Source organism: Prinia subflava, chromosome 18 (genome assembly GCF_021018805.1).
Source record: "Prinia subflava isolate CZ2003 ecotype Zambia chromosome 18, Cam_Psub_1.2, whole genome shotgun sequence".
In the NCBI taxonomy this organism is placed as follows: domain Eukaryota; kingdom Metazoa; phylum Chordata; class Aves; order Passeriformes; family Cisticolidae; genus Prinia; species Prinia subflava.
This window is the reverse complement of record NC_086264.1, coordinates 4,997,742-5,010,989: the sequence shown is the minus strand read 5'-3', so window position 1 is coordinate 5,010,989 and position 13,248 is coordinate 4,997,742. Positions and strand designations below refer to the sequence as shown.

The window sequence follows — 13,248 nt, the reverse complement described above, 5'->3', positions numbered from 1 at the left end:
TATAGCATGTCAAGCAGTGCTTCCCCCTTCAAATCTGTAACTGCAGTCAGTTAATTTGAAAGCAAACCAAAAACCAGCCTGCAAAACAAACCATCCCATTGCCTTGGTCATCAACTGCCTCTGTCAAAATCTGCATTTTCAACATTCTCAAACCCACATTCCTACATTTAGCAGTATAATCCAAGAAAAATATCTACATTTGTTGCACACCCCCAGCAGAACTCAGGTCCAGACAGTGCTGGGAAAGGTTCAGAATCTTAATGGCTTAAAAGAAAGGAAGGATATTCTTGATGCCCTAACACTGGGCTGTTTCATCAGGCCTGTGCCTGAGCTGAAAGGAAGAGCTCGATTTGAGATAGGAGGCTGGGAAGGCACGGATTGAAGGCAGCGTTTGTCTGGCTCAGAGAGCAGGCAGGGGCTGCTCCTCGGGGTGCACAGAGCCTCACTGTTAATCACATTAGCCCACACGGCTCATGTTTCCTGCAGGTGGCCAGGCTACCACAACTGCAGGAGCTGGGGGGAAAACCACACAGGCCTAACAAAGAGACATTCCTGGGCTTCAGGGGAATTCACTTCCCCGCCAGTTACAGGGAAACCCAGAAAAATCCTGAGACAGTCCTTCAGTTGATTATTGTTTTTTAATTCTTACTTTTAATGCAAGTAGATTGCAGAAACTCTTTTTTGAGATGTAGGAGATACAGCAGAAAGTTTCTCAGTTCCAACAAAAAGCCAAGTACAGTATGCTCCTAAATAAATTACACTTTACAGATCTAATATCCATATAAAATCGACATACAGAGCTATGGATTAAACAGCATAAAGCCTCTCCATCCTGTATTATTCATCAGTATGCAGGGATAATTAAAGGGCAAATGAGCAGCACAGACAAGATCTCCAAACGACAGGACTCAAAATTATGAGCACAGGACAACAGACCATTATCACATGCCTATGAAAGTAGCTTCACAGATTCAGAGTAATGCCAATTCATACTGCTCAAAGATGCATCTCAATCTCTTATTTCTCTAAGTTTTTTTTGTAACAGACAGCTCAAGCCAGTAAACCATTCTAAACCTAAAGGCTAAGCAGGGTGATACCTTTTTCAGGCAATGAAGAAATTTCTGACACAAAACAAAGCCACCAGCGCCTCTTTCAGAGAAGTCTCAAAGTCTCAGTGGTTACAGCATCCTTACTGGAAGCAAATCAATGTTCTTGCCAGAGTGACCACTGTTTAAACAAAGCCATTTGTTCTTCCTCTCCTCGTGATGCTATCTTATCACAGCCCAAGTGTTTTATATCAGCACACTGAAATGATGTGTAATGAACAAGGATGTTCAAGATAAATTCTGAGAGTCACAAAGCAAATACTTCCCTTCTCTGTAAACAGTATGACTGAACCCATTCCTTGAAGAAATCAAGCTATATTTATATTCACCCTCTTGAAATGCTACAAGCAGCCATAGAAGGATAAGTTTATAATAAATTGCTATATTTGGAAACCTTTGTTGCTAAGCATCTTCTAACATTCAGTACAGTTTATACCATTCATGTCCCTGCTACATAATCAACATTTCATAAGGGTTTTTTTATTATTATTAAGAAGTACAGTGCTTATCTTTGCCAATAAATTAAAATCAATATAATTTTTAGGGAATTAATAAAAGACCACATGGCAAATTAAATAAAGGAGAAGCTACATGATCTCAAGGGCATACAAACACTGACATTATATGCAAGGATATAGCAGTCTGTCTTCTATACACTCCTCTGCATGAGATAAAACAATTCAAAAGGCAGCTGTTCACACTAAAAAACAGTCTACTAAATAATTTAGGATACGTAGACCTCTGCCAACCTGAAGAATATGACTTTCTCAGCTACACACATAAATAGGCCCTTTCTTGTCAAGAATTCTCTGTGTGTAAATCCCTCAGATGGTAGTCAAGTCCTCAGGAGTCTACCAAGAGGAGCCTACTGCAAGCTGGTGTCCATGGGATGTGGCCCAGTGCCCAGCATGGAATCTGCAGGTTTATCATATTTGGCTGGTAACTTCTGTGGAAATCACAAGTATCTTGCTAAGCAGTAGCAATCTTAATTTCTCCAGCGTAGCCATGACCAGTATTCTAAGTCTGGACATGTAGATACCTTACAAAAATCAGTTTTGTGGTCTCATTTTTTTGAGAGGCTAGAACTGTATCTTCAGTGAAGGAAAAGAAGAAAAATCCACTAATACTTTAAAAATTCCGCAGATAAAATAAAAACACTCTTAGCTGATTATTATAAGCAAATCCATGTAAGGTTTCATGGGTTTTGGTCACAATACCCTGTTTGGGAAAGTCGAGATCACACTGCACAGATTCTCCAAGCTTCTTGTCCTCTTTTCCCCTCCCTGCCCATCCCAGCATACACCACACCACAGTTCTGAACACACCATAGTCATGGGGGCCTAGAAACATCTAACACAAAATGGACATTACAGGCCCCCAAAACTTCTTCATGAAGTTCAAAAATTCCCATGAAAATGCAGAGTTGCCAAACAGAACACGAAACTCGCCTGTCTGACCCAAGCAGTACCACTAAGCAAATTGTGCATTGGAGAACAAACAACTTCTGCAAAAAAAAACCAGTTGGAATATGTTTAATTCTACAATGGTTATTTACTTTCCATTAACAAACGGTCTTCAGAATTATATAGAAGCAAACATCAAAGCTTTTGTAATGAAGTATCTTAGGAAACCTGACTACAGATGCAAAAGCCCCACAAATACTACATTTACCATGTTACTAATTACTGCACCCTTGGTTTATATAAGCAGTATATACACAATACATGTGTTAAAAAAAACAGAGTTGAAGTAGAAAGATAAGGAAAGATGAGACCTCTGGAAAACAATCTAAACTTTGTATTAAGAATATAAACATATTTAGCTTGCAAACTTGCAATCTTCCCAGCCACAAACCCAAGGATACCCAATGGGGTATTGCAGGACTCAAGAGTCTCCCACAGACCACAACAGAAACACAATCAGCAGGCAACAGTAATCCTGTGCCAAAAACTGAACATGTATTCCTGAGTTCTGAAATCCTTTTTCTAAGCTAGTTTCCACATTTCACTGTACTTACACACACATCAAGTCTGAATGTGCCACAAATAACCTTAATATTTGTGAAAGAGTTCTTAACTCCGATATTGTCTCAATACCAAGAATTTTGGACATTTAGAATTGTGCATCAGACACCTTAACTACATGTTTATACTAGGTTTTACGGTGTAATATATATATATATATGAAATGTTATGTTCAATTCTAAGGCCTACATCACTAAAAAGGTTATTGACAAACTGGAGGCAGTTCAGAGAAAATCAACACAATTTCTCAGAAGGCAGGAAGAACTTATTTATGAGAAAAGATTAAAAGAGCTAAATATTTATACTTTGGCACAGTAATGAATGAGGAGGTAGGGGACATGAGAACAGCCTAGAGATATCTGAAGGGTGTAAACACTAAGGAGGAAGAGCAAACGTTTTATACAAGGATGTAAATAGAAATAATGGGACAAAACTAAACAAGGAAAGCTTAGACTGAATATCAGAGAGCATTCCTGGACAGCAAGCTAGCTTGGCCCACAGCAGAGTTTCTGAAGTGAAGCAGTAGGAGCCCATGCATCTTGGAACAACACAAAAAGCTAGACAAAACACTGGAAAATTTGCCATATGCAGCAATCTTGCTCTGCTGAGGAGAAACAGTAGATTATAAAAGTCTTTGCTAAGTTTAACTCCAGTGAAAGCAGTAATATTTTACAAGGTGTTGAAAATGTAATATAAAAACAGATAAAGTGCTTAACTGGAAAAAAAGAAAAATAATCCAACTAAGAACGTTTCTTAATGATGAGCAACTGAAGTTCAGTTTATGTAACAGCTCGACTGACTCATGCTTTTGCAACTTCTTGAAAAGGAAAACTTCATGTGAGCTGCAAGGAGTTAATGGTGCTGCACTGTATTTTCCCCAGCAGAGGTCACCCGATGGTAACAAACGACAGGGAAATCTGACAGCACGGATTCAAACTTGAAGAAATAAGAGCAATAGGAAGGAGACACCCTCCTCCCCTCATTCCCACCACTGCCTTTGGATGCAAAGTTCCTGGATAACACCATGTCCTGCAATCAGTCACAGGTAGATGCCTGAAGTTTTTTTATCTATGTAATATTCAACCTGCACAACATTCCAGATTTATTTTCTAAGAGGTAATCATGAAGTGGGTAAATACCATCTATTTGCAGCTGGATTATGAATCCATCTGCACATGTGTTAGTAAAAGCCTCAGCTGGGCCATGTTTGGAATTGAAACCACAACACTTCTCACTCAGAACTTGAGACTACATTAGTTTAAGTGTTTACTATCTGAGTACTGAGACACAGGCAGACTGACAGGCTTCCAAAAACACGGGAAGAAAAAAAAAAGGAAGTTTATCTCTTATTTTTAACAAATATATACAAGCAGTAAAAATAATTATGTTTTCTAACTTAAAATAGAGCTTAAAACACATCTGAAGCCAAGAGGAAAGCGCTAGAGAACAAATGATCTCATCTATTTTTTTCTTCTTTGTCCATAAAAACTCCACAAATTCCTATTTGAGAACTATCCCTTAAAAATTCTGGAAGCTGGCAAGCAAAGACCTTCCTGTTCCAGGTGCCATCACCCCTAATGAACATCTGTCATCTTTGCAGTCAGTTCCATTACAAGAATTATCCATGCTCTGTGCCACTACCAGAGGAAGCTGTCCCGGTGCCAAGGGAAACAAAAGTAAGCAGCACATGCAGCAAATGTATTTGTGAAATACAAGGCAGCAAATATGTGTAAGCAGAGCTGGACAGTCATATTTTGACTGAGCTGCTTTAAAGGGCTACTCAGGGGCTGATCTAAGCTCCAACACTTGAACTGTGCAGACGCACTCTAGCAAAACCTAGGAACTGATAGAGCGTACTTGCACTATTTAATCCAATGAAAACAGAAGTGAACTCATGCCGAAGCATTCCCTGGAACATACTGAACCCTGGCTGTACAATGCATGGATAATTCTGCAGGGCTATGCCTGTTCCCAAGGCCAAGGGCCACGTTCCAGCCCCCAGCTGAGGGCATGCCCTGCAGCTCTCAGCTCCACTGCACAACGTCAGCCAGGTGTGCACAGCACCGTCGCCCCTGCCAGCAGCTCCTCACCTGCAGGAAAATGGAATACGGGCACAAAACATGATGGGAGACACAGAAAACACCACTGAGGCCCACAGCCTCCACATCCTGGGAACAAGGACCTGCAGGACAAGCTGTGCAGCCAGAGAAACAGGATTTTTGTGTGCAAGGGGTTGTGTAGAGAGTAGAAGAACTCTTAGGGATGTTAGTTAACTCCCAAAACCATTGGTTTACTGAGAGAGAGCAAGCTGTCTAAGATCCTAGAAATGGCATGGGGGATTCCCCAGGGTTATTGATGTTACCACTGCATTTTTAAATTTATTAATATTCAAAGAATTTTTCCATCTGCCTGGGAAGAGACACACTTGGCTATGTTTTCTTTGACACAAAAATTAATAAAACCTCAGTGTTTCAAAAGCTGTTAGTACAGACTGCAGTTTTTTTCTTTCTTTAATAAAGAGACTAACAGTAAATTAATACCCTAATTAAGATAAAAAAAGGCTTACCTGCTTCCTTGCACAAGGCTGCCAAGTCTGCACCCACATAACCATGTGCACTATCAGCCAGATGTGCCAACTGCTCTGCTGTGAGTGAATGGGGAACCTTCTTGAGAAGCTTCTGGAGAATGTCCAGACGGTCCTGGGCATTGGGAATTCCAATTTCTATCTCCTTATCAAAACGCCCTGGCCTGCGCAGTGCTGCATCCAGGGCATGAGGGCGATTGGTGGCCCCAAGGACCAACAGCTGCCCTTCACTGTCCTCCTGAAGGTGTCAAACAACACAAAATATTACTTTAAAAATACAATTAAATATCAAACAGATAATACAAGAGGCACTCCCACTTTAATCCTCACAAATCTGCTTTCCTAAATCAGGAAAGTAAGAACCAAGCAGAGAAAAAGAAGGGCTTAAACTAAAACGCAGCATTGGCAAAAGAACAAAATGGTATCAGCAGACCTTGAATAAACAAGGTTGGGAAACAAATCAGTTCAGGTATCAAACCCAGCAGAGACAGGACATTATAAAGCTTCCTGTAGGCCCAGCAGAAAAAGCAAGATCAAAAACGTTAACCAATTTCCTCAAGCTCTGCTTCTTCACTTTTACAGTGAGGCAAGATCAGTTAGGAGGTCTCTTGTAATGTCATTCTCTTTTTGTGAATGAAGCAGTCTTTTCAGGAAGAATATCCATCAGCCTTTGCCACCAGAAAATATGTTCTGCCTGTGAACAATTCCAGACTGGGCAACTCAAACTGCCATGCAGGAAAAATATGAGAAACTTGCAGATTACATAAACAGAAGAAATTTATTTTCATACTCTGGACAGAGTTCTTTCATCTTTCCTGCTAATAATCATAAAATAATAGATGAGAGATTGCCAAACTTTATGGGCTTAGTCCATAATTCACTCAAGTCAATTAAATTTACTGTTTCTTTATTAGGCTTTTGTTTATGCCCTACACACTACTCTGGCAATCTTGAAACAGCTGCTGTTGCCTTTAATCATACAGCCTGCATATCACCAGAAGTATTCTGATGACTTTGATTTCAGAGCAAGTAAAAATACCTGGTTTAGCTCAATGATGGGCTATCACTGAAATTTCAGTTTGATCTCCAAAACTACAAGAGGGGGAGAAAAGGCAGTGAATGGAAGAAACCTACTTCCTTTTAAACTAAGCTTTCAGGAGACATTTCTCTCCTACATCCTCCGCTTAGCATCCAAAAAAGCATTAGATTATTCTACAAAATATCACCTAAGTCTGCTTTCCTTCCTCACAAGTGATACATCTGAAATTGGCTCCACTGTAGAAACAATATTATTTTGTCCAGTGAGTCCCCATGTACATTAATTGTCCCATTAGATTCAACTTACTGAGCCAATGCCATCCATTAACGTCAGCAATGAAGCAACAACTCTCTTTTCCACTTCATTCTGAGCCCCTTCTCTCTTTGGACAGAGTGCATCCAACTCATCTATAAATATAATTGAGGGGCGACTGAGGGGGAAAAAATAAAGGAAAAAAATGTTAAGGTGCTTGGGAAGATTTGAAATACCAAGGCAGAGGTAAGCTATTCATGGAAAACGTCCAGTTCCAACAAAAATTAACAACCATCCCACTCCTTTAGGTAACTGGAAGTTTCAATCTTCTATACAGTGTTACTCAGAGAGAAAACTAAAATGAAAAATATATTAGGCAACTAATACCTTCAGTATGCAATAGTCTTTTGCTAATGTACTATAAACACCAGTCACATGAAAGTCTAAAGTCTGCCTTAGCCAGGTCTAACAAATTTGGGCAAGATGCCACCCTACTCCAGAGGAATGCTATATCCAGTACCAACACCAAGTCATTTAGAGCTGACCTCCAAAGACAAAAAACTAGAGGAAAATCTGGATCCTGAGGAAACTCTGGCTCATGCTTCCATCTACTGAAATAAGCACACAATGCACTAATGACACAGGTCGAGCAATTTGGCACCATCCCTAACACCCCTTAAAAAGGGCAGTGCCCAGAAGATTTAAGAGGCATCCTAAAATTTCACTGCTTTCCTCCTGCTCTATATAAACAAATTTATTTCCTTTTAAAAAGCACTGGATGAAAAAAAGTCACAATTCAAAGCTTCTTGCAAATATTTTTCTTATAAGAACACTAGGGCTGGAACCGATACTGCAAAAAAGAAAATTCTCCAAAGGAACTTACCAGAGAGAAGCCTCAGCGAATATCTGACGTAACCTCAACTCAGACTCCCCATAAAACCTGTGAGAATTAAAATATTTTAATAAAAAACTTGGGGTTTTTGTCCTTTCCAGGCAACTTGGAAAATTACTGCTCCTAAATTACAAAAAGCCGCAGCGCACACTTTCAAAGTCCTGAAGTCTAAGCAAATCTGCAATAATCTTTATTTCCACTAGGACCAGAAATTAAGATGAAATGGAGCATAGGCAAAGTTGGAATCATTAGAGATAAAGGGAACTGCTTCTCTTCTGCATTAGAAACAATTTTATCTACATTTCTGGAGACCAACAAAAAAATTACTTCTCTGGAGACATCAGTGTGTGCAGTGTCACCTCAACTGCAAATATGCTTTAATGAGTTCCTCTTCTTGTTGCACAACTAACTTACAGGCAACTGCAGATGCAGTTTTAATCCCCTCTTTAATTCAGTCCATGCCTTACACAAATTTCCTGGCCAAGTCCAATAAGCCTCTTTTAATACAAGAAACATAAGCCTGACTTGAGAGAACCCTTGCTCATTTGTTTTTGACTCTTGGGCAGGTAACCCACAGCAAATACTACATCCCTCCACAATGGACAGATGCCAGGGTATATTTTGGGCTAATATATTTAGAGAATTAATGAAAATTAAGAAGGTCGACATACTTGCTTATGATTTCAGGGCCATTAATGACGGTAACGTGAGCGCCAACCTCGTTTGCGATGGCCTTGGCAATCATGGTCTTCCCAGTTCCTGGAGGGCCATAGAGCAGCACTCCTCGAGGAGGAGGGATCCCTAGGGACAAGCACATGCAGGCAAACAGAGAAAAGAAGTTACTGGTGATAAATGCCAGGCCCAGCCTGCACTTGCACATGTCACTGTCCCTGTTACTACCAACACTAACCTGACCTCAGTAATAATTCCTGTAACAGACGTGTCATTATGATGAATTAGGCTTTCAGGGAAAAGATCACTCTTAAATGGGACATACATGTACATTTTTTATTTTTAATGTACAAAAGACTCTCATTAAAATCCCCTATTTCAATAATTCTATTTTCAGTAGTTTATTATAATCTTCACTGTGTTTTCTCAAAAAAATTACTAGACTGACTACCTAATGTCCATGAATACACTTTCAGTTATTCATGATTCTTACAGTGTCATTAAAACAAATTTCCCACATCAGAAAACAACTTCTATTCAACACGCCACAAGGTTCTAGAAATCCTGTGAGGCTTGGTTTAAGAATGCTTACAAGATGATGAAAAACACACATTAAAAGGATGAATCTACCTATTTAATGGCACACATTAAGAGCCAAAGAGACTGAAACATTCAGGCATAGAACATATAGGACTTTGGAAGAACAAGGTACTGCTGTGTATAGTTGAAGCTGGACAGAAAATACAGATAAACTGCAAGAAACAGTACTGTGATCCCAGGTAAAGAGCCCACCAAAGAAAGTTTCAGACCAGCAAAGCCAAATTAGATGGGCATAAAAGCCAAAACCGGAATTTGAAAAACTAGAAAGCAAAAAGCAGAGACAAATGTTTGACAAAGGCCTGACCCCAGCCCAAAAGACACTGCTGAAACATAACCAAAGAAACACCAGGTGAGAATGGGAATCAGAGAGGGAATGATACCTCAAGGGCAAGTCCAAATCTTAGAAACTAATAAACTGGAAAAGAGAAAAAATTATCTGCCCTCTGACAAAGGATAAAAATAAAAGCATCTCTACAGACAGGTTCCTTTGCACCAGTCCATTAAAGTATGTGCAGCTCCCTCCTGTGGCGTTTCCGGCACTGGCAATACACGGGGCTGTGGGACACAGGCTCACCTCAGCTCCAGCCTCACTGCTTGTGAGGAGACAAGGACTCCCAATGTTTGGATGGGGGCTAAAGGTTTGTAACTGCTGAGAAAACATCATCATCCATCATGTGATTAGTAGAGAATCTGCTCAAGCTTTAGAGATTAGGTATGAAGAACACTCATGCTGAAGCAAACTCTGCTACCACAAAACCACGTGGTGATGCTGGGGTTGGACTAAATGGAGCTGGACCACTCGTGACTGGAGATACCTCACACCACCTCACTGACACCTGTGGATCATGGCCAGGAAACAGCCACCTGTGTGCTGTGGAAACCGTCCCCACTGAAATCACCTCCTCTCTCAAGCATGTGGGGGGAGGAGGTCAGATAGAGAAATAAAGGGCCTCCAAGACAAGGAAGTAAAGAAATATTTATAGATAAAAGAGCTCTGTCTCACAGCAATGCACACTTCAACAAGGTTCATAGACATTTGTCATAAATGCACAGCACAGAGTCACAAAAATCTTCCAAATTTTTATAAATATTAGCTATAACTTTACGTATGGCAACACTAACCATATTTGGTTTTCGACCCTGTAAATCCACACTGAACACACTGAGCAGTTTGAGTAAAGAGCCTCAAAAGACCTCCTTAAAAATTTGCAGGAACACACAGGGAGATAAAAATAGCAGAAGCACTAATCTGAGTTTTTCTCCATTTAAAAGATATGATTAACTGAGTCTACTAACAAAAAATCTTATGACAACACCAACAACTGCACCTTTCAAGTGTCCAAGTACAGAAGTCTTTCCTATTTGCTATAAATTCTGCTCATGCATGCCTGAATTTTGGTACAGACACACACTTCTTCCCTGCTCAACTTTTTTTCACACAGGCTAACCAGAACATCCTCACAGGATCCATACATGTAATTATAAAGCAGTTTGACATTGTTTGGACACACAAGTTTACCAGTTACATAAAATTTGGTGCATAATCCTGGAGTAGTTAATGTTTAAAAAAAAAAAAAGTCACATTAAAGAAGAAAGTTAATGAAGAAAGTCAACTCTCAGGCATCATACCGTAACTCTTGAACAGTTCAGGTTGCTTCAAGGGCAGTTCAACAGTTTCTCTAATAGTTCTGAGCTGGCTGCTTAAGCCTCCTATCATGTCATAGGTGAGCTGGGACTCACACTCGCCATCCTCTCCTACGTTGGCTCTTGGTTCAATGAAATTAATTTTAGTTCTTGAGGAAATGAAGTAAAAACAATCTGTATTGCTCATTGCTCCGATTTTGCCAGTTAGTGGGAGTCCCTCAGGGTTGCCTTCCCCTGCCAACTGCAGATCTTGGGTAAGGTCTGCACCATTTCCCCTGCTGAAGGTTTTGTCACCAGGCCTGGAGTCTGGAGTGCTGGGTGTGACTGGTGAACCTGGATCCATGGCTTTGCTCGGGGTGCTCATGGAGGCAGCCTCTGGACTGTCACCAATGTCCATCCTAGTGAGCTGTAAGGACAAGTCTAAGGCACTGTTCTCCAAATCAGATCTCTCAAGGTCTGGCTCATTGGAATCACCCGGAATGGCGCTGCCCTGGGCAATCAGCTCCGCACCGTCAGTCCCCTTCACTTTCATCACCACAATGTTGCAAAGTTTGCCATAGTAAGTGAAAGCCAAGAGGTTTCCTGGCAGGACTATTTTCCCATCTATGAGAAGATTAAAGAAAAAAAAAAAGACAGAGATGATGCTATTTCAATCTACTTCGGCAGCAATTAACACTCAGACATTCTTGCAAAAGAATAATTCTTTATCAGGAAGCTTAGAAAGTGCTATAAATCAACATAACAAAAGGTAATTACAAGGTAATTTCAGATTCTTTGAATGATCCTTTTGTGCACAGGTAGACTCTACTGGATTAATGTTTGTCAGTATCATATGTAATCTCCCATACATAAAGCTATCATTAATTTCAGCTTTTTAAATTTTATACAAAGGGCGGAGTTTGGAATTAGCATGGTAAGAAGTAAAAATTTTGTATTCACTACCTTGAATAACTTACTTTGCTTTTTTGCCTTACTTATGTACAATGAAGAGCAACTTTATTTACCACCCACATAGAAAAAGGGATTCAGAGACTTGGATTTCAAGTTCACATTAATCCTTTAACTTGTTATCAATGCACAGCAGTGAACTGTTTTCCTCACAGTGCAAAGTAAACTCTCAAGTGCACCACAGTATCAGCCTGAAGGCTGTCAATGGGTGCTGAACACTCCCACCTTGAGCCAGCAATACAAGTAATAGTCAGGGACACGGAACCACAACTAATGCAAATTAGATATTTGCAGCATGACATAATTAGTTAGCCCAAGATAGATCCCTGAACAAAGTGTGAACAAAGTAACATACCCTATTTTGCCATAAGCCCTTGATTAAGACCATAAGAGGAAACTGCTCTTGTATCAAGAACTACAAAAGTTGAACAGTCAAAAGAGAAGCAGCAAAACTCATACCAAGGTTTCTCAGCAGACAGACAGACATTTCCTCAGCATTAACGGTAGCATCTTTGTCCCTGTGGTAGGAAGGGAAAAAAGTGGTTTTCCAAGCACTTGAAAACAAAACCACAGTCCACAGCACTTCAGAGTCTTCATATCATATGGACTTAACTCTGAAGATATTAAACACATAGTAACAAAAGAAGTGTACCTATTTAATCTGGGGCTAGTTTTGCCTAGTTTTTGGGGCTAGTTTAAAATGTGGTAATAAACAAAATCCTAAATTGTATTTATCATTTCTTAGGATCAGAAATACGTAATGCAGGCATCTCACCTGTCCAGGCACAATAATCATTGCTACAGGTACTGAATTGAGAAGAATTTAAATCAGGCACATCTCTCTCAGCCTTGTAAACACATATAAACAACATTTATTGACTAAAACAGTGACTTGAGCACTTACACACCCCCTATCAAAATACTCCAAGCTTTCTCACAAAGCATTATCTAATAATTTAGTTAACTCACTCAGAGCTAAGACTCACTTCATCCATTCTGCAGATGAAAGTCCACAACTTCTGTAAGCACTCACACCTGTATGCTGAAAAGCTGTGGCACCAAAGGCATTTAAAGCAGGCACAGCTGCTGCAAGTATGAACAAACGGGGGAGCCCTAAGCCTGCAAATGAAAGCCGTTCCTCGATTTTAAGGCTCAAGAAAGCAACTTGATGGAAAACAGGTGTATCAAGTCAATTTAGAGGACACCTCTTAATATATCATAGCCTTTCCTGGGTATGAGTAAGAACATAGCTATGTTGTTGGGGTCTGGAGTTGAGGATTGATTCTTTTAAGTGGAGGAAAAGCTAAATTATACATACAAGCACTGCCCGGAGGTGTTTAATTTGCAGAGAATGAAGTACACCTGTAAACCATCTAAGACATCTAGGAAGCACTTGAACATTGGGACTTCAATTTATTCTTTTAATCATTTTTGTTCTTGCTTCTTACATGAAACTGGCTCTCTGGACATCAGGAAGAATTTCTTCA

At 40.0% G+C, this 13,248-nt stretch overlaps 1 protein-coding gene across 1 annotated transcript in view; it reads right to left on the bottom strand.

The window, feature by feature from the left end:
* AFG2A (AFG2 AAA ATPase homolog A) overlaps positions 1–13,248 on the bottom strand; it is a 170,069-nt gene that overhangs the window by 155,091 nt on the left and 1,730 nt on the right. The window contains 6 exon segments of the mRNA XM_063415283.1: positions 5,697–5,952; positions 7,060–7,183; positions 7,889–7,945; positions 8,569–8,698; positions 10,799–11,416; positions 12,221–12,279. Coding sequence (XP_063271353.1) covers positions 5,697–5,952; positions 7,060–7,183; positions 7,889–7,945; positions 8,569–8,698; positions 10,799–11,416; positions 12,221–12,279 — 1,244 coding nt within the window.